The sequence below is a fragment of the Vulpes lagopus genome, chromosome 4, assembly GCF_018345385.1.
Source record: "Vulpes lagopus strain Blue_001 chromosome 4, ASM1834538v1, whole genome shotgun sequence".
Lineage (NCBI taxonomy): Eukaryota > Metazoa > Chordata > Mammalia > Carnivora > Canidae > Vulpes > Vulpes lagopus.
This window is the reverse complement of record NC_054827.1, coordinates 123175627-123202455: the sequence shown is the minus strand read 5'-3', so window position 1 is coordinate 123202455 and position 26829 is coordinate 123175627. Positions and strand designations below refer to the sequence as shown.

At 42.8% G+C, this 26829-nt stretch overlaps 1 protein-coding gene across 1 annotated transcript; it reads left to right on the top strand.

Annotated features, from left to right (window-relative positions):
• On the top strand, positions 1-25833 carry LAP3 (leucine aminopeptidase 3). The gene is made up of 13 exons (XM_041752389.1): positions 1-157; positions 2652-2767; positions 4107-4161; positions 4627-4732; positions 6117-6276; positions 7616-7780; positions 10651-10809; positions 14900-15024; positions 16243-16331; positions 17769-17871; positions 22686-22765; positions 24705-24814; positions 25280-25833. The coding sequence occupies exons 1-13, from the start codon at positions 56-58 to the stop codon at positions 25467-25469; spliced, it is 1560 nt and encodes a 519-aa protein (XP_041608323.1). The 5' UTR covers positions 1-55; the 3' UTR covers positions 25470-25833.
• Positions 25834-26829: the final 996 nt, after the last annotated feature.

Here is a 26829-nt window from a genome sequence, read left to right as displayed (position 1 = left end):
CCCCGCCGAGCGCCACGTGCTCGCAGGGAGGCGGCGCGGGGGCCGAGCCGGGAACATGTTCCTGCTGCCCCTTCCGGCTGCCGGGCGAGTCGTCGTCCGACGTCTGGGCGTGAAGCGGCTCTGGGTTCGGGGTCTCTCCGCAGCAGACATGACGAAGGTGAGAGGCCGTCGCGGAGTCCTGCCCTGGGCGACCGGAGCTTGGGGGCGGGTTGAGGTCACGATGTCCGGGCTCCTGCGCCAGGTTGCAACACCCGGCACAAAAGTCCCTGTCTTGGCGGCGCTGGGCTTCGGCAGGGCGGGTGGCCGGGGCTGCCCATCCCCCGAGCGGGGCGCCGAGGGTCGGCCTTCTTCCCTGCTTTGCTGGGGGGATGCTAGGATCCGAGCTCCCGCTCCGTCCTCATCCCTCGTTTTGTTTAGTTCGCGCTGTGCCCTGGAAAGGGCAGTGTCGGTGTCGTCGCCTCCGTAGCCGGGACGACCCCCGCGCTGGTGAGGTGCAGGTCCTCTAAGGCCCCAGAGGCCGCCGATGTCGGGCTCCGTTCCTCCTCCCGTTCCCCCCCGACGGGGAAACAGGTCCTCAGAGACCAGATTAATTGCCTGAGTTTGTAGAGGAAGAATATGGTTTCTCCAGTGCTTTGCGCAGGGACCCATATCTTCGTGAAATTAAAACGGGAGCGTCTTGCAGGAGGAAAGCCTTTTCCAAGTAGTTGAGCCCCAAAAAATTAAGAAGGTCACTCTTGGGAGGTGGAGAATCTGGAAAGCGGAGTTGTGCGGCGGAAGGAGCACCAGCTTGGGAGTCCTGCTAAGGAGCAGAAAGAAATGCCCCTGGCGAGGAATATTCTAGATAGGGCTTGAGCTCCAGCTTCCAGGTGTCCCGCAGGTGGCAGAGGGACCAGATGCCTTGTCCCCTGTTCTTTCCAGCCCTGTGCAACGTCCGTCACAGGTGACAGCTGGGTCCTATCTCTTCAGTTACCCCCTTTGTTCCACTGAATCCCGGGTACTGGGCACTCTTAGGAAAGTAAGAATCTGGAAAAGTTACTCACACCAAGCCAGCCTTTCTTTCTTTTTTTTTTTTTTTAATGGAGAAGAGAAAGGACACTGCTCCAAGTGCCAGTGTGGTTTTTTTGGGGGGGGGGGGAACAGATGCAGGACTGTCAAGAGAAGGTAATTAGGATTCTTACTCAGTTCGATTGCACATGGGCTAGTAGGTCACACCAGGTTTCTGGCTCTTGGTGGTCTGTGGGAAGAAGAGTATGTGTTCTTTCCACCTCATAGAGTTGCCATAAGGCAGAAAACATTTTAAAGTCAAAAACTGCCACACAAAGACTAATAGTGATTTCTGGGTTGACTTCCTTCTTTCAGTTGTTTGAGGTGTGACAGGGAAGCCAGTAGGTTAAGTGCTCTGCTCCTGCCCCTCCTGCCTCGCTGTGAGGATGCATCCTTCTTCTTGCAGCCCATGAGTTGGCCAGAGTGCTTATTCGTATTGGCAACTGCAGCCATTGGCTTGACTGTGGTAGCATCCCAGGAAACCTGATATTTCCATTTGAAGATTGAGAACTTCCCTCTGCTCTGCTGGGTTCTGTGGCTGGATGTGGGAATTAAGCAGATATAGGACAGATTAATAGGGAAAAGTGTACAAAGTGTATTTGATAATTTTTCATCTTTGAAAAGAAAATGAAGACCCAAAAGCCTTGAAAGTTTATGTACCATTTATTTATTTATTTATTTTAATGGACCTTTTTAAACAGAGAATGAGCAGTTGTGGGGATGTGACAAGACAAAGGGGGTTGGGCTGGGGCAGTAAATTGTGTGACAGTGACTAGGAGGTGTATGGGTGGAATTAATTGGGAGAAGATAAGGGTTACTTTGGTAGGTTTGTTTGTGTAGGTCCATTTTGCTGATGACTCCCAGTCTCTGGGGATAAGAATGTTCTTTTCTCCATACAGGGACAGCATTTTTCTTACAGGAAATTTTTTGCCCGCTTTTAGGTAGCAAGTGGGATGTCAGAGAGCTCTTCTTGCACCTGCTGTTTCTCATGTGCCTTTAGCTCAAAATAATCGATATACCCAAGTGGCATATTTTGGGGTGGCATAGTCTGAATCCCTTTGAGGTCTGATTTGGCTAAAAATGGATTTTTTAAAAAAGATTTTATTTAATCATGAGAGACACCCAGAGAGAGGCAGAGACACAGGCAGAGGGAGAAGCAGGCTCCTTGCAGGGAGCCCAATGCAAAACTTGATCCTGGGATTCCAGGACCACGGATCACGCCCGGGGCCAAAGGCAGCGCTAACCCGCTGAGCCACCAGGGCTGCCCTGGATTTGTTTTCTTAAAACACCGTTCCGCCCTTCTTTCTTTGGAAGTAAAGAAAACCCTTTATGTTGTGATAGCCCTTTCTTGGGGGTGAGGGGGACCATGAAGATGCAGGACAGGTAGTACTTGCAGTCTTGCTTTGGCAGGGATTTGAAACATTTAGACAGGATGTGAGTATAGCTGTTTCTTTTTCAGCTTTGTCCTTGAGGGGAACACAGTTTAGGTAGAATTATTTGCTTCTTCTGAAACATGGGGACTTCCGAGTTCCCCTAAGGGAACTATTCTAATGGTTCTCTTTTTTGTTTGTTTGTTTGTTTGTTTTTTCCCACTTGTTCTTTCTCAGGGTCTTGTTTTAGGAATCTATACCAAAGACAAAGAAGATGATGTGCCACAGTTTACAAACGCAGGAGAGAATTTCAATAAATTGGTGTCTGGAAAGTTGAGAGAAATTTTGAACATGTAAGTATTCACCTGTGGGTTCTAGTTTTTAAAATGCCCTGAAATCAAAAGAGAGGTTTTTTTTTTTTAATGCTTTATTGTTAGGGAGATAAAAATGAAAGGGAAGTTAAGTTGGCCAGTATGTTCCCAGTGGAAGTGAAAGTATTTGTCCCTGGAATGCATTTTGGTATTTTGCCTTTTGGTATGAGTGAGTCTGTAATTCTGGGAAGTCAGGCCACTTCAAATCAGAAACATATTGAGAAAGACTGACCCAAAAAGATCTGGAAAGTGTCAGATTTCCTCAGCCTGCCATCATCCACCCGCCTGCCTTTCCACCAGCCTGTCTGCCTCCTGTAATGTCCCTTCATTTAGGGAAACAGCCTGTCCCTGGACTAGTTCAAAACAGCTTATGGGTACAACTCCTTTCTTGGTGTGTCTTGAGTTTCAGCACCTCAAAGTGAATCACCTGAGGGTAAAGTGTAGTGAGACTATAGATTCTAATTCAGTAAATCTGAGTGGGGCCTGCGATTGGGAGCACTCAGATTAGCTACGATTTAGAGAAGGTACAGAAACATTGAAGTTTCCAACTCCTTCTGAGCTGTAGGACACATTTGGCAGAAGAGTGTCAATAATAGTCACTGCAGGTACATATTATTCAGATTATGGATGACCTATTGAAATGTAGTCTAATAATTCTAGTAATTTTTTTATCCCCGGGTAATAGAATTTGCATCCCTTCTCAATTACCAGTCCTTCACCAGCAGACCGCCTTCTCAAGTGCTGTGATTAATTCATTAATCCAAAAGCCAACCTGTCAGAGTACAGTACAGCCTGGCCTTCTTGACAGATAGCTATCAGCTGCAGCACCAGGGCATCCAGTCCTCTGGCTATAATTATTCTTCACCACCTGCTTTGTTTGGAATTTGCCCATATCCCATCTGTACAGAACCTCCTCCCACCCAACACTACCCCAACAGCATCCAAGCTGAATGCTATGGTTGGGTCAGGCATTATGAAAGATGTGAGATGTGAGATTCAGGGCTGTGCACCTTCATCTGGTACTGAGCCCTGCTCTGTAGCCACACATTACCCATCCATGGCATTGCTCTCTGTAGTTGTTTTCAAATAAGTTTGTACTAAATCTAATGTGGAAGTTTGCTAAATGATAATGGAGCTAGCATTAGAAGTGCCGCATCTGAAAAACCTAACCTGAGAGAATTCTGTATTTTGATAAAAACATAAATGCAGTAAATTCACAGAAGCAGTAGGGTATTTTAGTAACACTGAATGTATGTATATATCACTTCCCAAAGGAGCAGAGACAACTAGTTTTTAAAACAAATACTTCTTCTTATTTTAGATCTGGACCTCCTCTGAAGGCAGGCAAAACCCGAACCTTTTACGGTCTGCATGAGGTATGAGATGAAGATACGGTTTATTTGGCAAAGCCTCAGTGAGCACCTCTTGAGTGCCAAGGACTGTAGCTGCATAGCAGTGCAGAAAATTTTGTATCCGATTATATGTATGCTTTTATCCCTATGTAAAGCCATAAATAGCAACTTAAGGTTGTAAAGTGGCAGTTCACTGTCAAGAAGCACTGCCTCTCAATCTGTATAGGCTTTCTTTGTTCAATTTCTATAGTTGTGGCACTGGCTTACATAGAATTATTTGCAAGATTATCCTCATTCTACCTTTCAAACACAGAAGTGGTAAAATTTTGCCAAGGTACAGGTTAAAAAAAACAAAACAACCCAATTTCACGGTGAGCTTCCTGTGCAGAGGTGAAGGTAGCTGTGTGGGAGTTCATGTACCCTTCCCAGAGAAATGGATGTTTTTTTAAAGACGTGAAGTAGTTAATCTTGTGTGTGTGTGCTGAATAGGACTTCCCCAGTGTGGTGGTGGTTGGCCTTGGCAAAAAGGCAGCTGGAGTCGATGACCAGGAGAACTGGCATGAAGGCAAAGAGAACATCAGAGTCGCGGTTGCAGGTGATTTCCATTTTAAAGTTTAAGGTTAATGGAAAGTCTGTTTTGTTTTTTGTTTGCTTGGGTTTGTGTTTTTTATGGAGAGTCTAGATGATGTTCTCTTTAAGATATCTTTTTCCTTTTGCTTGGTCCTTTTAACTGTCACAACCACCATCACATTCACAGAAAACACCCGACCAAATGCTTAGTTGCACTTACACAGTATGCTTGACCTTACATGGATACAGGAGGTTAGCAGGTGGCATTTTAGTTTCTTTTTTTCTTTTTAAGATTTGTTTATTTATTCATGAGAGACACAGAGTCAGAGACACAGGCAGAGGGATAAGCAGTCTCGCTGCGGGGAGCCCCTATGCAGAACTTGGTCCTGGATCCGGGGATCTCTCTCTCTCACACACACACACACACACACACACACACACACACACACACACACACCAGCCCAAGGCAGACACTCAACCACTGAGCCACCCAGGCGTCACAGAATTTTAGTTTCAATAGTGTCCATAGCTTGTGTTTGGAGGCTTCACGACCATTTACTTCTTCACTCATGCAGTTTGACCTTAGGGCTCTATTTTACCAGAAAGTTATGGTGGGGTTTTTTGTTTTCTTTGTTTTTTTGTTTTGCTTTGTAATACACACTTTGTGTTGCCTGACTTCTAAGAGACGTGGAATCCTTTTATTTACAGTTAGAGGAAATGGATGCAAGGTACGGGGTGCTTGCTTATTACTAGGTATTGAAGGTACCTGCATGTCGCAGTTTGCCACATACACAGTTTACAAGTTGAGTAGATGCCACTGAGTCACTTCAGAGCTGAGCCGCAGGAGGAGACCTTTACCACAGAGACTGTGGTTAAAGATGCTTTGAAAGACATTGCTGAGGCGGTGCTAATTTTGATTGAGCTTTGGCCCCATGGATATCATCTCTGCTTATTAAATCTACTTTCAAAGTTCGTGTTGAGTGATTCGTTCATAACTATTATTTGGGACTTTTTGCTGACCTGATCGTCATAAAATGCTGTTTCTAATGGACTTTACTCAGTCCTTTGGATATCATTTCAGTGTCATCATTTCTCTGCCATTTTTAATCTGGCCAGCTCTTAGTGACTGGGAAGCTGTGTCAGGAAATTCTTGTGTTTCAGAAGTCATACAGTAATAGCAGCCCCTTCTGAAGGCCCACTCTACCAGGAGCTAGACCAGTCCTTTTATCTATGAATATCTCACCCACTACCTGTGAGGTGTGTACACATCTTCACTTTGCAGAAGGAGGCTCAGAAAAGTCAAGTGTCAGCTGGGATTTGAACCCCAGCCTGCAACCATGCCTCTGCCCTCCACTATTGGGTTGCCTCTGACTGACTTCATTTTTCTGGTTTTTCTCTGTCCTTTGAAGCGGGGTGCAGGCAGGTTCAAGATCTGGAACTCTCTTCCGTGGAGGTGGATCCCTGTGGAGATGCACAGGCGGCTGCGGAAGGAGCAGTGCTTGGACTCTATGAGTATGATGACCTGAAGCAGAAGAAGAAGCCAGTCGTGTTGGCGCAGCTCCATGGAAGGTAAAGGAACAAAAGCAAGATCAGGGTTGCATTTCCTGATGTTCAGATAGCAGGGCCTTTGGATATGTGCTGCCTGCTTTTCAGTATGGGCACTGCCGTGTGGTTTGTCTGAGACCTTCCCCATCACCTTAGCCATATTAAGAGTATGGTAACTGTCCCCATGTTCTATTCCTGGCTTCAGTCAGGTACATGTTTCAACCCATGGCTTCCTAGACCTCTCTCTGCTTGCTGGTTATGAGAAAGCCAAACTAAGTTAGCTCTCTGAAGAGGAAGGGAAAGAAGTAACAGTCATGTCCCAGCAAGTTTTGATGCAAATGATTTCCATTTAGCCAGCATCTGCTGGCACTATGTTAAATGCCAGGATGCACAGATGAAGAGCTAAGTGGTCTAGTCCTGTATGGTCTTGCCCTCATTGTAGGGAGACTCATTTTTCAGCAGACTTACTGAGTACCTACTACACTGCAGCCCTATCCTGGGTTCTAGGAGATGAAGTCTCTGCTGTCAGGAATAGGCAGAGTGACCTTTAGGAGATGGTGCTGTGAGGACAGTAGGGGTCTTTCAACCCAGTACTTCACAGCCGTGATGGAGGGGTTTGGAATGAGATCTCTGAGACCAGCTTGGCTTTGAATTCTGGCTCCCCCACTTGCTGGCTGGGTAATCTTGGTGAAATGACCAGAAGTCTCTGTTTTCACTTTCTTCATTCATTCGTTGGAGCTGTGTTTCCAATGTTACAGGGCTTTTTTATGATGATTGAAAGATGCTGTCAAGTACATGGCACATGTTAAATCCCCCATATTTGTGCCACTTCTATGAATTCCTGTTGTGCATAAGAAGAGTCGAGATCATCAAACACATGTTCATTTGTTTTCTTTTAAAGCCTTTCCTTGCCCTTTGGTATGATTATGTTCAGAGCCCTGACCCAGGCAAAAAGAAGGCAGAAGGGCCTTCACTTTCACATAAGGACTATTGCAATATGCTTGCTCTACAGTGAGCACCTGAGGCTGCATCATCCCTGTTGCAGTGAAGGAGGACACAATGGCCTTTGGAAAGATGGCAACCTCTTCCATCAATTTGCATGTTGAGTTAGGGCTTCAGAGACCCATCAGTCTAGCATGTAGAATGTGAAATGCCTACCTCCTCTAGCTCAGTTCAGGCCAGGGCCCTGTTTTCTAGCTCTTTGTACCTGCTGCCCTGAGTCAGAGCAGAGAATGACCAGGTGCCATGTGTCCATTTTCTACTTGGAATCTTCCCCTTTTGTTATTATAGGGTAACAATCCTTCTAGGTGCAACAGAATCTTGAGAAGTTGTCTGATAGTCACCTTGTGCTTTCTTCTACCAGTGGGGACCAGGAGGCCTGGCAGAAGGGCGTCCTCTTTGCTTCTGGGCAAAACTTGGCACGCCACTTGATGGAGACTCCAGCCAATGAGATGACGCCAACCAGATTTGCTAAAATTATCGAGAAGAATCTCAGAAGTGCTAATAGTAAAACAGAAGTCTACATCAGGTAATGCAGGGTGTCATAGACTCAGGATGTTATAGACAAGAGCCTTTGAGATTCTAAAAGTCCAGCTCCCTCAGGGTTCAGATGAATAACTCAAGACCAGGAAGATGAGATGATCTATTTGCAGTCACGGACAAGCTGGGATAAGCTCAATTTGAGGTTCTTTTTATGCCTTTGAGAGAGCACTTTGACTTCACGCTACATGTGTGTATATATATGTGTGTGTGTTCGTAACAGTTTTCTTGAAATATGGTTCACGTAGCATACAATATAAATACCTGCAAAGTGGACAGTTTATTGAATTTTACTATATTCACAGAGTTGTGGCACCATTACCTCAATCAATTTTTTTTTTAAGATTTTATTTATTTATTCTTGAGAGACAGAGAGACAGAGACACAGGCAGAGGGAGAAGCAGACTCCCTTTGGAGAGCCAGATGTGGGACTCGATCCTGGGATCCCAAGGTCATGCCCTGAGCCAAAGGCAGATGCTGAGCCACCCAGGCATCCCTACCTCAATTGATTTTAGAACATTTTCATTGCCCCAAAGAGAAACCTTGTACCCATTAGCAGGCACTTTTCATTTCCATCTCCTCTCTACCTCCAGCCGTCAATTGGTAGACATTTGGTTGTTTCTACCTTTTCGATACCGTGAGTAATGGGGCTTTGAGTGTTAGTGTACATGTTTTTGTGTGAAAATATGTTTTCATGTCTCTTGGGTGTGTAAGGATTAGTTGAACTGTTGGATCAATTGGTAACTCTGTTGAGGAATTTATACATTGTGTTTTGTTTTGGTGAATACTTTCTATCTTTCCTCTTTCTGACACAAGCAAAGAACTCAGCCTGCCTAGGTTGGCATGAAATGAGAATCTCTGCCTTGTAGATTGTCAAATTAGGTACCAGAGTTGGTGTTTCTGGGCAGCCCTAAGTGGTCATCGTTAGCAGTGGGCTGCAGGACATAAAAGCCTGCTGCTCTGGGTGCTGTTACTATCTTGTGATCTCCCCATAACTCTTTAAGCAAATCCCCTACACCAAGTCTGAACATTGGGGGATTTATGATTAAAATGAATCAACAGATATTTGCTTTATTTAAATAATTCTTTACTACCAGTGTTGTATCTCAAGGGAGCTTGCACTTAAAAGACTTCTTTGGTGCTTAATTGTGATTATAGTTCATATTTCTCAGGAAAATCTCTGATTTAGACAGAGTGAATAAAAATGTGTAATCTGTACAAAACACAGGATTTAGAGCTTGATAATATTTTTGGAATGGCTAGCATGTATGTTTAATTTTCAGTCTCTATAAAGGTATCTTGGCAAAAACTGTTCCTTGTTTTTATTTGAGAAGACACTAGAGCTACTTTGTGTCAGCCAACAGTGGCTGTGTGGTTACATGCCAGTGAGGGCACCTTCTGTGTGCCTGGGAATTTGGCATACAAGATGGCTAGTGGTGGTCTTGTCCTCAAAGAAGCGAGGAGCTTATAGAAAGGAATAGACAGGAAAAAGGGATATGCAGAAGATCTTGCAGGAACAGATAGTAGAGAGTTCTCAAAGTGGCAGAAATGCTTGCCAATGGAAATGGTGCCTAAGCAGAGTATGGAAGGTTGCTTAGAAGTTGGCAAATGGAGAGAGTGGGGCGAGGCATTTCAGATGTTGAAGCTTATATACAGAGGCCCATTGGGAAACTGCCAGCGCTTGTGGGCCAGCCAAGGGAAGGTTCAGCCAGAGTTGAGGTGGGTCAGGTGGGCAGGGTAGAGCCTATTAAACTGAGATAGCTGCACCAAACCTGCTCTAGTGTAGATGAATGTAAGTCACAGAAATACAGATTGGATTTCAAGAAGGCCAAGGCTTTCATAAAGGATCAAGTACTGAGTTTGTGATTAAAAATACCCACATTTTATAGCCTTGCTGCTTTAAATTGCTTTTTTCATTGTCATACCTTCTGTTTTTATGTTCTTGCCCCTCTGAGGTGTGGTGGCCATCTCTCCAGGATGAAACCCTAGTTTAATAGTTTTAACAAAGGGGTTGGCAAGTGTAGGAGGAGCACTCCTTGGATGTGGTTGTTTCTGCTCTGCCTTTGGGAGTGTAGGATTTCTCTCGTGGCCCAGTTACTGTGGCCAGAGATCAATACAGAGACCTTTGTGCCCCTAGCCTGCCAGGAATAGCAATATGGCATCTGTTTTCTGGTTGGTACTACAGACTGTTCCCATTAGATCACCCTTGGCAATCCTTTGTTTGTAATTACTAGTTTTCCTGTTTAAAGCAGACATTTCAAGCTGCAGTTGAAACCGTGAGAAATAGTGTGACAGCATTGAGAAGATCAAATTCCAGCAACTATAAAAAAGCAAAGAATTGTGATACTTTAGTGCAGTCATTGGAGTATATCTTTTTGGGTTTTTTTGTTTTTATTGGTTGATTTCTTTGGTCATTTAAAAAAATATAAAAAAATAAAAATAAAGCACTTCACCCCGTAACTGCTTTTAAGCACCCTTTATGGTCCCAGAGCCTTGCTAACTTCATCTTAACATTAAAACGTTAGATGTATATCAGCAGATTAGGGGGATCAAATCAAGCAGTAAGTACTTACTGACTCTCCTGTTACCTGATATTGTACCGTGCACTGTGGGTGAATTCTCTTGGTAATTCTGTAGCTCGTCTTTTGAAAGATGTATCATTGACCTGTTTTATAGATGAGGAAACAGGCTCAGAATCAGGTGGCCCAAGAATATACAGAAAGCAAGTAGTATGTAATAATGGAAGCATTAAACATGTGTATACATTTTAAGAGTTGTATACATGGACAAACTTTTTCTAAGTCACTTAGAAATAGAGATAACCATGCATATTGACTTTTCTCCTTTTCTGTCCTGTAGACCCAAATCCTGGATTGAGGAGCAGGAAATGGGATCATTCCTAAGTGTGGCCAAGGGCTCTGACGAGCCTCCAGTCTTCTTGGAAATTCACTACAGAGGCAGCCCCAATGCAAGCGAAGCACCCCTGGTGTTTGTTGGGAAGGGAATCACTTTTGACAGGTACCTCTTTATGTATCTGTGCTTTGTATTTTGGTGAATGCTTTGTATGTACTTGTTCATATAAAGTTTGCTTCAGAATCATGGTTTTGGTCCAATCTTATGCTACTTTAGATGTATTAAGTTGCCATTTATAAAATGCTTACAGGTGTGAGAGACTCTTTAGAAGGCATTTTACATGTGTTATCCTTGATCTTACTCCTAGGAGTGAGGCAGGTATTTTACAAGTAGAGAAAACATGACGTGGAGAGGTAAAATAATTGCCCAGAGTCCCATAACTCATACCTAGGGTCGGAAGTCAAACTTGGGTCTGTCTTTAAAATGACTTAAGATCTTTCCACAATATACTTTGATTTTCCTCTGTGAATAACAGCGATGCAGCTCTTTGGATCATGCCATCTCTTCTTTGCTTGCTTCCAGTTACTTTCTTTAGCGGATCCGCCTAGCTCTATTAATCTTATTAAATCATAGTATTCCTTAGGATTGGGAACTGTATGGTTATTTCAAGCAAGGAGAAGCTGAAGTGAAGGAGGTGGTATAGGTCCGTATTTCCCACAGGAAACATTGGCTGCTGAATGCTGGTTTCAGGGATGGATTCTAATTAACCATGAGGGTTAAAAAAGATTACTTGACCAAAAACTAGGGTAGATAAAACATGTGAGATTTTTGTTCTGGTTTGTTTTTTTGTTTTTGTTTTTGTTTTTGTTTTGTTTTTAACTACAGGACTTCTCAGGGCACAGAATGTAGCATTTTCTAGATTTTCTTTTGTAGGGAATTTATTTCTCATGGGACTCATGGTCCATGGAAACTACTTTGGAAAATGCTTCTATAGATCTGTAGAATCTGGATGTCTCCAGTACACATGCAAACCTATTCAGCAGCTTTTTGAAACTTGAATGAGTGAAGCCCTCATAGGAGTGCTTCCAGGAGCTATGAGACCCATCCTGGGCAGAGCTGGCTGCCAGAAGAATCTTCCTGTGTCTGCCACCCACAGGTCCACCTTTTCTCCTTCGAAGTATTGGTCTATAGTCCATTAGTAAAAGATTCCAGTTTATATTATTCAAAATATGCATATTGATTCTTAAGTTACATGCATATGCTATTGTACCTAAGTGTCCATTATATAACACTACAGCAAATAAAAATTAGAGAATGAAAAAAAAAAAATTAGAGAATGAAGGTTATGCTGTTTTTAATTACCCTGCTAATTGTGATGATTTTATACTGTCTTGGGCTATTATCTCGATGTAGCATTAATACTTCGTGTCTAGTATATTGTTATTGTAAATCCCTACTTGAATTTGTGCTATGAGAATATTTAGCAAGGAGTCCTGACCTCGTCTTTGGGTTTAAAGAAAGCTTCCTCAAAGGAGTGACAGGCTTAGCTAAAGATGGAAGTGGTAGGAGAAGTTAGTACGGTAGGGAGTTGGGCCTGGAGGCTGCCGGGTGGGAAGGATGAGGGAACTCCTGGTGTTGACAGGGGAGTGGCTGCAACTGAGCATGGTGAGGAAGGAAGGACATAGTCACGGGAGGGCTAAGCAGAGCTGGGTTGTTCTGGGCCCGGTTGCGTTTTGGACTTTGGTCTAAGAACAATTTGAAGTAACTGAAGGGTTTCTCGCCAAGGGAAAGAATGACATGAGTTTTATATATGTAGTGAAATTCATCCTTGAAGTATTCAGTTAGAGGAGTTTTAACAAAAATGCACAGTCCTGCAACAACCACCACTCCTGTGAAAATAGAACATTTCCATCATCCCCGAACAGCTCTTGTATGCACTTTGCCCATGTTCTTTCTCTATGCCTGCCTCAGGCTACCAGTCGTCTTTGGGTTGCTGTATATGAGTGTTTCTGTTCCAGAAAATCATTTTGATTTTTTTGATCTTTTATGTCTCCCTTCTTTATCTCTGCATAATGTCTCTGAAATTTATCTACCTTATTGGCCGCATCAGTAATTGGTTCCTTTTTGTTGTGGAGTTGTATTCCATGATAATGGCAACACCAGAATTTGTTCATCATAACTGCATGCTTTACTTGATAGAAAATGACCGAACTTCTCCAGAGTGGTTGTACCATTTTGTATTCCCCCCATCAGTGTACATGGATCTAGTTGTGGCATATCCTCCCCGGCATCTGATACTGTCATTCTCTGATTCTACCTGTTTCAGGGGACATATGGCAATAGCTTGGAGGTTTAATATTGAGATTTGATTAGTTCTCTAATGACTAATAGTGTTTAACATTTCTCACTGTGCTTATTGGTGTTGGTTTATCTTTAGTGAAGTGTCTGTTCAAATTCTTTGGCCTTTTTTATAGGAATGTTTGTCTTATTGAGTTAGAGTTTTTAAAAAGTATGTTCTAGATATAGATCCTTTGTCAGATGAATGTATTGAAAGCAATTTTTTCCCGTCTGAGGCTTGTTTTTCATTTATTTTATTTTTTTACAAGATTCTTATTTATTTATTCATGAGAGACACAGAGAGAGAGAGAGAGAGAGAGAGGCAGAGACACAGGCGGAGGGAGAAGCAGGCGCCATGCAGGGAGCCTGACGTGGGACTCGATCCCGAGTCTCCAGGGTCAGGCCCTGGGCTGAAGGCCCTGCTAAACCGCTGAGCCACCTGGGCTGCCCGCTCTTCATTTTTTTAAGTGACATCTTTTGAAGAGGAGATTTAACTCTGATGGTGTAATTTATCAATTTTTAATTTTATATTTCATGCTTTTGTTGCTCTGTTTAAAAAGTTACTACCAATGCCAAGGTCTGTGTTTTCTTCTCTAAGTGTTTTAGCATTTAAGGCTACGATCCATTTTGAATTTTTGTGCATGCTGTGGAAAGCATTGTGGTTCTTATTTTTTTCCATATGGATGTCTATTTGTTGCCAAACTGTTTGTTTAAAAGACTACCCTTTCTCCATTGAACTACCTTGCACCATTGCTAAATCAGTTGACCATATAATTGTGGGTCTAACTCTGGGCTCTTTGCCCTTCCCCCAGGACCTTGCAACCAAGTGTCTCATGAGTACAGCTTTGTCTTCAAATGTAGTAATAGGAGTCTCCCAGCTTTGCTCTTCTTTTTCAAAATTACTTTGGCTGCATCCTTTGCATTTACATATCAGTTTTAGAATCCAGTTACGATTTTTTACACATACACACAAAGCCTACCAGGATGCTTGTTGGCGTAGACATTTTTTATTTTGGTAAAAATGGTAGTTGTGTGAGTAATGAAATGAAGGGGGTAGGACTGGTACAGAGAGACCTGAATATAGAGGAGCCGTGGCAAACATCCCATGACATGGTGGTGGCCTCACCAGGTTGGATACGGGAGAAAAGAAATGGATGCATTTGAGAGAGATCTAAGAGGTGAGCAGTGATAACTGGCGCTCCTTGATTGGTGGCTACTCTGAACTGTAGTCCTATGCATGGAGAGTGAGAAAGATGTGAGTAGATGGAATGACCTCATGTACCAGTACACTCCTTTTGCTACCACCCCTGATGGGGTTCTTTCTGGACTTTTTGAATGAAAAGTGGTTCTTTTCTTATTCTGAGCCAGCGGATCATCTTCACTTCTAGATGTAATTGACAGCCGTCTAATTATCAAGTGCTTCCCAAGCGAGTGAGAATTAAGATTTCATCTCCTTAGGGGTGTCGGAAGGAATTGTCCGTCTGTCCCGTGGCTTGAGAGGGATCCCTCCAGTCTTCTGAGGTCATTGGCTTTCCATAATAGTGTGTGAGCCTCAGGTTCAATAAGTTGATCAATTCATAAAATTTCCAGAAAAGACAAATCTGTGTGGGTGTCAGGAGTTAATGAGCAAATACAGGGATGGGATTTGAGCAGCACGGATTCCATGATGTAGTAATGTTGCCACTGATACTGCTTACATTTCATTCAAAAAGAAACAAAATGAGGTAAGACACTCATCTGTATTTTCATAAAGACCGCAATGTCCCCTTTACAAATGTTGAGATTATTCAGATTCTCAGTCTAGAAATTTGAACTTTCTTTGCCAGTTAGATGGTGCCTGCACATATGTATCCTTTCTTAAGAAAGTGATTTGGACCTTCTTTGCACTGACATTGCACATTGTCCATTCTTCCCATAGTGGTGGCATCTCCATCAAGGCTGCTGCAAACATGGACCTCATGAGGGCTGACATGGGAGGAGCTGCCACGATCTGTTCCGCCATCGTGTCTGCAGCCAAGCTGAACCTGCCCATTAACATCGTAGGTGAGGGTGTGCAGGGGGTGTCCTGGAGACTTCTCGAATCCAGTCAGATGGCAGAAGAGACAGCAAACGTGGTTTCCACTAACCTGAAAAGATTAAGAGATGCTTTTCATCAAGCAAAAGCTGTTTAGCTAAGTGTGTGCTTGTCTGAATGAATTGAGTCAAATGTGTTTTGCACTGGTGGACTATAGCTAGAATTGATTTTTTGTACTTTTGCAAAAACTGGTTAGCAGTCAGGGGCACATAATGTTGAGTCTGTGATTTACTCCAGTGAAAAATGCTCAGTAGTCAGGGTGGAAGGACACCACCAGCACATTTAGTGATTGTCTCACAGGGATTGTGGCTAATTAAGTGGCTTGATATACAGAAAATGCCTGGGACAGAAAAAGCATTCAGTGCACAGCAGCTCTTTATGTAGTTTTGGATGCCAAGCACAGTGCTAGGAATCTCCCGTGTTTCAGGGAGCGTGGGGATGGAGGTACTTGGTTTAATGCTTTGCCCAGTGTCACATCCGTTCTGGTATACTAGCTAAAGGTGTACTTGGACTCCAGGTCTGTCTCAGATGTGCCACCCCCCCCCCCCCCCCGCCAGTATCCTTGTCCTGTTTTGCTGAACTTTTTGAAAGTAATAGGCATGACATGTCATCCTTGAATACTTCAGCTTGTGTCCGTCTTGTAAGAACAAGGACATCCTGGGTAATGACAATACCATGATCATTTCCAGGGATTGATTCAGTCACCTAATTCAGACTTTTCAGTTGTCTACAAAAATGTTCATGTTCGCATATACACACATTACTTGTTTTTATTTTTGAAATCTAAGAGCCAATTAAGGACCACACATCGCATGTGGTTGCCACGTCTCTTAATTTTTTTTAGTCTGGAAACTTTTTCTTGTCTTTTTTTTTTTTTCTTTTATGACATCAGTAGTTTTGAAGAGTTCAGGCTTGTTTTGGAATGGTCCACAATTTGGATTTAATTGGTTGTTTCTTCATAATAGAATCAGGTTAGACTCCTTGGTGAGACCACCACCCGAGTGAGGTAGACTTACTGTTGCTGGCGCACATGATGCCAGTGGGGTCATTGGTGCTGCTAAATTTGATCACTTGATTAAGGTGGTGTCTGTGGCATACTTCTGATGGCTACCAGTGGCCTTGGTCTTTTAGGGGGTGAGCTTGGGCCCAGCACATTCCATGTTCCTTTATCTACGCTTTTCTAATAGGTCTGGCCCCTCTCTGTGAAAATATGCCCAGTGGTAAGGCCAACAAGCCTGGGGATGTTGTCAAAGCCAAGAATGGGAAGACTATACAGGTGTGTGAATGCAAAACATAGCCCTCTCTATTCTGGTGATCCTAGAGGAATCCCTGGTAGCCACATAAGCACACTTTGAATGGAAGCAGAGCATGGGCTCCATTTTGGGGGGGGGAGGGCAGTGTCTTTACTACAAGTAGCTTTTCATATAAAGTCAAAGGTATTCTTTATGGGAATTTTATTTATATTTTATTTTTTACAAAGATATTTATTTATTTGAGAGAGGAAGAGAGAGTGTGGGCATGGGCACACAAGTAGGGGGGACTGGCAGGAGAGAGAAGCAGACTCCCCACTGATCAGGGAGCCTGACAACATGGGGCTCAATCCCAGGACCGTGGGACCATGACCTGAGCTGAAGGCAGATGCTCAACTGACTGAACCACCCAGGCACCTCCTTTATGGGAATTTAAAAAATATTTTCCCTATCTAACTGTTCCTCCTATTGCCATACACACACAAATCACCACAAATCTGCAGCAAGGCCTGTAAAGCATGGCAAAGCAGGAAAGGCATGAGCTGTTTTCTAGACATAGACCTGTGCCGTGATTAACTTTTTCCATTTTGGTGTTCAGGTGGAGCACACTATCATGAGTCACGGACTCCATGCTCCAGGAGATGTGGCAGCAGGTCCTCTGCTGGGGCAGCTGTGTGCATGTACCTAGCATCCATAATGCCTGGCTTCTGTTTAAAAGAAAGAACTTAAAAATATATATAGGGGATCCCTTGGTGGCTCAGCGGTTCAGCGCCTCCCCTTTGGCCTGGGGCATGGTCTTGGAGTCCTAGGATCGAGTCCCGTGTCAGCCTCCCAGCATGGAGCCTGCTTCTCCCTCTGCCTGTGTCTCTGCCTCTCTCTCTCTATCATGAATAAATAAATAAAATCTTAAAAAAAATAAGAATAAAAATATATATAGTGGTTCCTGGGTGGCTCAGTCAGTTAAGTGTCTGACTCTTGATCTCTGCTCAGGTCTTGATCTCAGGCTCGTGAATTTAAGCCTCCAATTGGGCTGTGCACTGGGTGTGGAGCCTGCTTTAAAAAACTATATATACCAAGTCACTGAAGTTGCAAGAGTTCTCCTGTCTGGAGAGCCAGGCTGCCACTTCACTGCAATTTTTCCTAAACTCTTTAGCCTCTTTGTTTTCAGAAATCTTGAAATTTCCTTTTTCCTGCTAGACATTTATTGGTACAATGGCCAGACTGTTTCTATTTATTTCTGCTTCCAAAGTCATTTGGTCATAGCTCTGGTACAAGGATTATTAAATTATATTTGCTCTTCAGATTAAACATTCCTGCTATAATTGAAATATAAGAATGTGTTTGGCAGTCTGACAAACATCACAGTAGCTTTTCTCACTTTTAAGTTGAACAGTGTTATATCAAGTTTTGATATTCTTTACTTGTATTATCTTACCCTAACATTTTGGCCCTTCTCTTTGCAGGTTGATAACACTGATGCTGAGGGGAGGCTTATACTGGCCGATGCACTTTGTTATGCGCACACCTTTAACCCCAAGATCATCATCAATGCCGCCACCCTAACAGGTCAGACAGCATGTTTTTCCTGCCTTTGTCTGAAGGAAGCCATATTGTTGGTGTGGAGTGCACATGTTAACTCGAGGCGTGATTTTCCTGAAAGTTGGCTCGCTCCACTTGCATTCAAATATCTTTCACCAAGGGAATTGTTCTGCAGCTGTAAACTGTTTTAAACATAAGGTTTGTTGTTTTAAAACATTCCAGGCTGTAATTCTAAAAAAAGAAGTAACAAGTTGGTTACATCAGCCCAACTAGAGTAACCTCTGAAAATGACATTAAGATATGTTTTGTGATTTGATTGCTATTGGTTTTTTGTTTTTTTTTTTAAGATTTTATTTATCTTTTCATGAGAGAAACAGAGAGAGAGGCAGAGACATAGGTAGAGGGAGAAGCAGGCTCCCTGCAGGGAGCCTGATGTGGGATTCAATCCCGGAACTCTGGGATCACAACTTGAGCCAAAGGCAGATGTTCAACCACTGAGCCACCCAAGTGCCCCTGATTGCTACTTGATACAGAGCTGAAAAGATTAGTGATAAATCCTCAAGTCAGGAGCTGTTTGTATTAATCATAATGTATCTGATGCTTGCTGAGTTTTCTGAACTTTTTGTACTTGATGTTATAAAGAAACAAAAACATTGTGGTGAGTGGGTAGGAAGGTTCTCATTTAACAGAGGCTGTGCAGTGTGAAACTTGAGTGGCAGGGCTGACCAGGTATCTCCTCCTGTTCAGTTATAGTCCTTCAGCCTTGGGCAAGTTACCTGACCCGCTGGAGCATCAGTGCATTTGCCCCACACAGGATTGTGGAGTTTGGGAGGTGTTTTTTAGGAAGCCTCTTTAATCTGGTGCCCGCACATGGCAGACATTGGCTGAAGGAAGGCTAGAGCACCACTGGTTCTGTAGAGTAACGAACTCCTTCCCTGCAGGGTTGACAACAGGCATTGCCTTGCTGTAGGAAGCAAATAGTAGTAGTCTCATCCAACAGTCCTCTTTCCAGGGATTCATTCTGTTTTGGTCTCCGGCTTTTTAAGATTAACAGATCGTTTTTTTATCCATTGGTTTTAATTTTTCCTCTGCCCATGTGAGCCTTTATTTTAGCAGAAATCAGTTTATGTTTTTTCCTTTTGTGTGGCTCTAACAATAGTGCATAGATTTGCTGGGAGTCCTTTTTTTAAGCTAGTATGACAGTACTTTGGTGGTCTTTTGTCTCCTTTTTCGAATTAGCAAACATGAGCTGGAGGGTGGAGGTGTTGAGGCCGGTGTTTGGGGGGCAGTGGTGAAGTGGGTAGTAGTGTATACCCTTTCTGTAAATGAGGAATCACAGCTCCCTCCACTTAACCCCTCACCCTTTTTTTTCTTAGTCTGAGGGTGGGAAGGTTGACCCCAGGTAAGCAAGAGGCAAACTAGGTGAGCCTTTCCACTCAGGGAGTGTAGGCCCGAGTGTTGGCCTAGCTGTGAGTCCCTCTGCATGTTGACTGAGCCCCTTCTGAGTTCCAGTAGTGGTGATCAAAGGGGAGAGTATGAAACATCTTCCAAGAGAGTGGGAGGATGGACAGAGTCTTCAGAGACAGAGGACCTGATTTTAAAACTTGTCCTGCATCTTCACATCATGTGACTTTGGACAAAGCCTCAGTTGTCTCATCTGTAAAAGGGGTAGAGTAGCACCTCGTTGGCAGGAGGTGTTCTTGTGCAGGTGAAGTGAGAGGATACAGGTTCATATCCCTGGCCTGGCAGGCACTAAAAATGTTACGATCCTCGAAAAGGCAGGCCTGTACCAGACAGTAGGGGCCATGGTGTGTTCAGGAGATGGCCATCCACTCATGCTACCTATTTTCATTTTCCTCATGCATGGTTGTGATTAGGACAGAATAGAATGGTGACATCACCTTCCTTGGAGCATTGAGGTTTCTGTGAGACTATGACAATTCTGGTAACTTGATCAGTTAGCATCAATATACAGATCCACATGGGCCTTGGAAAAGAAACAGGAAGTATGCCTCTGCTAATTGGTAATTCTGAAATTGGTGATGGTAGCAGTTGTGTCACTGTATGTAGAAAATAGAACATTTTCTAAAGTATGTAGTGAAATCAGGTTTAGAGCCTTGATCTCGAGTGGAATCATATTAAATATTTACATCTGTCATTTGCTACTGCTTTAGTAGAGCATATCACATTCTTCTTTGAGGAGCATCATGTCTGAGACCTGCTGCTTGAGCTGGGGGATCTGAAGGAGGAGGCATTCCTGGGCAGAGGAGGGAAGGAAGAGCATCCTGGCGGAGGGCACCCTTCACTTTGGGGCGTGTAGGGGCAGCGGTGAATGGGACTGGGAAGAACGTAGTGGGGCTGGAGTGGGCGCACAAGGCCAGCATCCTTAGAGGCACCAGACCCTGGCTTGGCCTTGACGTGTTACTGGGATTTGTCCTGACCCAAGTGTAGCAGGAAGCAATGTGGACAATAAGACATGTTTGTACTGTGACGGGGCCCGTGCTGGCAGGGTGCAGAATGCCCTGGAGAAGGGCCAGAGGTGACTGGCAAGCCAGGTAGGCCAATGAGCAGTATGCTTGGTAACTCTTGAAGATGCAGTGAGTGTGTGTTACGGATGACTGTTACAGTATCTGCAGATGGCTTCAACATAATCTGTGGGGCAGGGAGTGTAGATGAAACACCTGGTAATTGTTAATGCTGGTTAACAGGTATCTGTGCATTTATTATACTATTCTCTATGTGTGTTTGGAAATTTCCACCAGTTTGTGTTTTATGTTTTTTTTTTTCCTAAGGCAGTTATTACAGTAGTTTTGGATGATGGTGGTAGCAGTAGTGGCAGAGAGAAGTGGAAGGTTTGAGAGAGAATTGAGAGGTAGAGTAACAAAACCTGAAGGAACAAATGACCCAAACAGACCTGAGTTGTCATGCAGAATCTTAAGTTTTTACATACGGGTCACTACTTTTTGTTTTTAAATTGTCAACTGTTGGAAATTCCTTATGATTAACCAGCTATCAGTAAAATTTACTGGTGATGTTTTGGGAAGAATGTACAATCCCGTGTCCCGATGGCACAGAGGAATGGGATACTGAAGTGCTACTCCCTTCCCTGGAGAGTCGCCTGATCATGGTGTATGTGTGGCGAATGGGTTATAATCAAGATTAACAAAATGAAATGACAGCTCTAAGCTTTATTTCTTAAATCAGAGATGTGTGCAAATATTTATCTACAAGCATGCAAGCCTAGGGGATCACTCATTGGAGTGTCCTACAACCACCAATCCCAACTTCAAAGAAATGGAAGGATGTGGGAAATTTTGTTTATTGTCAAAATAAAGTTTATAAAACAGTGTATATAATTTTCATTTTTTTAAAAAAAATATTTTATTTATTTATTCATGAGAGAGACAGAGAGAGGCAAAGACACAGGCAGAGGGAGAAGCAGGCTCCATGCACAGAGCCCAATGTGGGATTCAATCCCCGGACTCCAGGATCATACCCTGAACGGAAGGCAGATGCTCAACTGCTGAGCTACCCAGGTGTCCCTATAATTATGTTTTCAAGTATCATTTTCCTTGGGGAAGATGCTAACAAGCAGTGCATGTAAAGCTAAAAGCTACCATGTAAAGCCACAGTTAAAGATTAAGGAGCAATCTGGACATGCCTTGTATTACACAGAACAAGCATGACCTTGTGAAAACTATGGAATTTCCTTCAGCTTCTGTGGTGTTTCCTTTAACGTTCCGTGAGTGACCTAGTACTACTGAATGATAGCGGGGTTTGCTTTTCTCTTTGCATAAATACTGAGCTCCTGTGTGCCAGGCAGTGCGCAAAGCCCTGAGCATATACTTAGGAATCAAACATGATCCCTGCCTCAGAGCTTGCAGCCAGGGCTAGGCGAGTAACAAATGAAACTGCTGGGAGCTGGTCCCAGAACCAGAGAAGGTGGCGCTGAGCCATAGGACCTAATTGCAATTGTTGATCAGTAATGTATGCCCACAAATAACCTGGAAATCTGGATTTTTACCTTGATTTTTAAAAATTTATTAATGAAGAGCATGCCTGGGTGGCTTAATGATTGAGCATCTGCCTTCGGCTCAGGGTGTGATTCCGGGATCCTGGGATTGAGTCCCGCATTGGGTTCCCCGCAGGTAGCCTGCTTCTTCCTCTGCCTCTACCTCTCTGTGTCTCTCAGGAATGAATGAATGAATGAGTAAATAAATAAAATCTTTTTAAAAAATCTATTACTGTAGAAAGAGAAGTCAGCCAATGAGTGCACCTTTGTTGGAGGAGGAAATGAAGATGAAACAAGTCTGATAAAATAATAATACTCTTTTCCAAAAACAAAAGGGCAGATACTTACTGAGATGTGATTAAAGATAATGAGGAACTAGAGATGCCTTAATGTCCCATAGAAAGAAAATTCTGATATCTCTACCCAGTAGACTTTTAGAATCCTTAAAACTACTTTCTACCATTTGTTTCTAAAAGAGGAAGGACACATTCAGATATGAACGGTATGGTCTTAATTATGTTTTTTTAAAAGTTCGTAAAAAATCTGAAAGGAAATGTTAAAAATATATAATGGCTATGCTGAGGATGAGATTATTGGTGATATTTGGTGTTGTTTCCTTTTTTACATTTTCTTAGTTGAAGTTGAATTCTAGTTGAGAAACTAGGAAGACATTAAATATATACAGTAAGGCTTTCCTCAGGTTCACTATTTTTGCAAATGAAGCAGATATTAAAAATCAAATTAAAGGCCAAAGTTTTGGTTTGAGCAGCAGACACACCCATCCTGCCTGTAGAGACTGAACAGTGACCAGAAGGCTTGTGTGTTGCAGGTGCCATGGACATAGCCCTGGGGTCCGGTGCCACTGGGGTCTTCACCAATTCATCCTGGCTGTGGAACAAATTATTTGAGGTACAAATAAGATGTAGAGGCTAATGATCAAATTATCCTAGCCTAGAACAATACTTTTTATGTTTTATTACCCCTGTGATTTTTCTGTCCTAGATTTGCCTTTGAATTGGAAATATGATAATACTCTCTATTCAGTGTGCTTTGGTGTTCTCTATAAATGTCCCCAAATGATAGGTATGATGCCACAGTTCCCCTCTCCTCCTGTGGCTCAGAGTGATGTGAAAGTGACTCAAACACTACAGCCATCATGTAGACTCCCTGAAGTAGAAAAAGATAGGAGGACAGCTTTGTCAAGGAAGGGATGACCTTTAGTCAATGCGTGTTGTGAGTATGTAGGGCTTGTCCTGATCCATTTGTGGGCGGTGATAAGGACACTTCTGGCTGCTGTGCTCTGTGCTTCCTATGCACCCTTTCCTAGCCAGCCTGCTTCCTCCCCCCAGGCCTTCACCCACTGCCTTTGGCTCTCCCTGGTCCACCCTCTCAGCCTTACCTAGCCTGGTTGGAGGCAGCATGCAACTGCAACCTCTCGGTTACATCCCACTCTTGGCTTCTGTGATCATCTCTCTGATTTCCTTCCTCACTGACTGTTTCAGCCTCCTTTCCCAGTTTTTTCCTTTGCCCCTTTGGTGGGTGTTCAGTCCTAAGCCATGTGCTCTCCTTGTCCCCGTCTTTATGGGGAAGCCCAATGGCTTAGGCTAGCACCTCTCTGCTGCTTGCTCCCATCTCTCTCTGGAGCTCCAGACCCTATGTGTCTGCTTGGTAGCTCCCCCGGCACCTCCCTCTTTCAACAAGTAAGGAATAGCTTACTATATGCGCCAGTGAGGGATAAATCCAGAATGTCCTTGAATACATTATTGATGTTGGTTTATGGTCCTAAATTTACTCTACTAGCCCAATCCTTGTGACATTTAGCTCAGTTGTCTCCTTGCAGGGCTGGTGGTCAGGGGCATTCCTCTGGCCTGTCATGTACCCAGTGTCCCTCTTTATCAAGCATCCACAATTCTGTAGTCTTGATTTTTTTTTTTTTTTAATTTAAGCTTCTCTTAAAAAAAAAAAAAAAAAAGTTCCGTGTGCATAAACATTTAAAGACCAGTCAGCAGTCAACAGCAGTCTGTGGTCTGTTTTCCCAGAGGCAGCTACTTTCAACCTGGGGCTGATTCAGCTACTATTTACTCACGTCTCCAAATAACTAGCTTCTGTTGCTGCTTCCTGACTTTTCACTTTTGGGGCTTATCTCTGAGCATAGTCTTTTTTTTTTTTTTTTTTTTTTAATTTTTATGATAGTCACACACAGAGAGAGAGAGAGAGGCAGAGACACAGGCAGAGGGAGAAGCAGGTTCCATGCACCGGGAGCCCGACATGGGACTCGATCCCGGGTCTCCAGGATCGCGCCCTGGGCCAAAGGCAGGCGCCAAACCACTGCGCCACCCAGGGATCCCTGAGCATAGTCTATTAAAATAGTCTGTGCATCTTGTTTCTTCTACTAGCCTCTCGGCCCTCTGATGGCTCAGATATTAAACTTTATATCCCCAACACTTGGTGGTGCTCTGTAAATGAATGTGAATGAGTGTGTATATGATTATGTGACTGAATGAGGTCACCTTGTCATGGGCTTTGGTCTTCAGTGGTACATTTTCAGACATGTGTTTCTTAGCACACTGAGGTGACAGGCATCACAAAGACTTTCCCCATAGTCAATCCCATAAAGTCGAAGTACTGCCAGCTACCAGCTTATTGTAAATTGAGATCCATAAGAACAGATGATTTTGGCAAATGCCGTACAACTCGTTTCTTTTATAATTCTTAAGTAAATCATCTCATTACCTGAAATGATTCTGTACAGAATAGTTCTTTCTGGCATTGAATACATCATTGTTGTGAATTTAACCATAATATAGTTCATGCAGTCTTCCAATTATTGTACCTATTTCTTCTTTAGGCCAGTATTGAAACAGGCGACCGTGTCTGGAGGATGCCTCTCTTTGAACATTATACAAGACAAGTTGTAGATTGCCAACTTGCTGATGTTAATAACATTGGAAAATATAGGTATGTAAAGGAGCTGTGAAAGTACATTTTTACAATCATTGGTTATCAAAATGACCACTTTAAGTCTTATGCCCTTTCACAGAAAGTATAGACCATTTCCTTTTGATAACAGTGCTCATAAGTACTAATTTCTCATGTCTTTAATTTTCAAGGTATTTTCTATCTGGTGTTCAAAATTTTGCATGTTTTCAAATCTAAAGTCAATTTAAACAAATCGTTAAGGAGAAGAGATGAAAAATAGGTCAATTTGTTACCATGAGGAAGAGGAATCTTATCCTTTATTGCCTAAAGCTATGTCTGAAAATAAATACTCTGAAAGTAGTTTTTGGGTTAAGTTCTTAATCTCATAAGCTTGACTTTTGCTCTCTGGTCATAGAAGGTACTTAATGAGAATAGAGGATCTTAATGAAATTTTCAGTGCACATTTACATGAGGTTAAAAAATGGTCTTTATCTTTCTCTTCAGGTCTGCAGGAGCATGTACAGCTGCAGCGTTCCTGAAAGAATTTGTGACTCATCCTAAGTGGGCACATTTAGATATAGCAGGTGTGATGACCAACAAAGATGAAGTTCCATATCTGCGGAAGGGCATGACTGGAAGGCCCACAAGGACCCTGATAGAATTCTTGCTTCAGTTCAGTGAAAACAATGCTTAGTTCAGATGCTCTAAAATTCTTTCATTCTGCCTTAAATGGGCAGTTAAACCTCAAAATATTTTTGAATGAATGGAAAAATATCTTTTAAAGGAAACAAAGAATTACATTTAAAAATGTAGAACAAAAGAGAATTTGATTGCCTTGATTTGTCTTATGTAGAGATTTATAAAGGTAAAGCTAATCTCTTGCTTGGCCAAGATTTTGAAGATATTCTATGAATGACTAAATGTTTAAAAACTACCTAATTAATTTTCAGAGTATATGTTTTTAATTGATGTGCGAAGTCATCTTTTAGCTGTGATGCTAGGAATAAAAGTAAAGGTTACTATGCAGTTGTCAGAAACAATAAATCAACTTTTTGTGCTTTCTGGTGTGGCCCTTGGTATTCTGTATTACTGTAAACCCAGTGACTATTACAGCATAACTTGTTTTTTGGCTGTGTTACGTGATGGTACAGTATTTTCTCAATGTTAATAACCACTTTAGGGCACTCAGTGATGAGTTTATTAGTTGATGAGGTAGGTGCTATTATCCCCATATAAGGAAAAGGACATGTCAACTGTGTCATCAAGCTAGTAATTGGGAGAGCATTAAACACTAGGGGGCCAGAGGTGGCGTTCCTAATTGTTACACTGTTATGCTTCCCATTGGTTCAGTGACTTGACTTGAATGGGTGTGGGATATGTTTTGTGTTAAAGAACAAGACCAATAAGAGGGACTGTTCATAAAGTATTTGCTTACCACCTGGAACTACAGCCACTCAAAATTCTCCTTATGCATATTTAGGACAAAGCTCTCCTTTCCTTTGTATCTAGGTGAATGAATTATCCATGAATAGGATCTATCTTTTTTTTTTTTTTTTAAGGACTGTTGTTGGAGTTTTTTGGAGTTATTTTTAATATTTTATTATTTTTTAAAAGATTTATTTGAGAGAGAGTGCAGGAGGAGGGATGCAGAGGGACAGAGAGAATCTCAATCTCAAGCAGACTTCCTAATGAACACGGAGCCTGACATGGGCTTGATCTCACCACCCTGAGATCATGACCTGAATCGAAATCCAGAATCACAAGCTTAACCAACTGAGCCATCCAGGCACCTCTATTTTTAATATTTTAAAAATTTGACATGTAAGAGGATATTATGAGTTTCAAATGATTTATAGAGAGGGAATGAGGGGATCCCTGGGTGGCGCAGCAGTTTAGTGCCTGCCTTTGGCCCAGGGCGCGATCCTGGAGACCCGGGATCGAATCCCATGTCCAGCTCCCAGTGCATGGAGCCTGCTTCTCCCTCTGCCTCTCTCTCTCTCTCTCCCTCTCTCCCTCTCTCTGACTATCATAAAAAAATAAATAAATAAATAAAT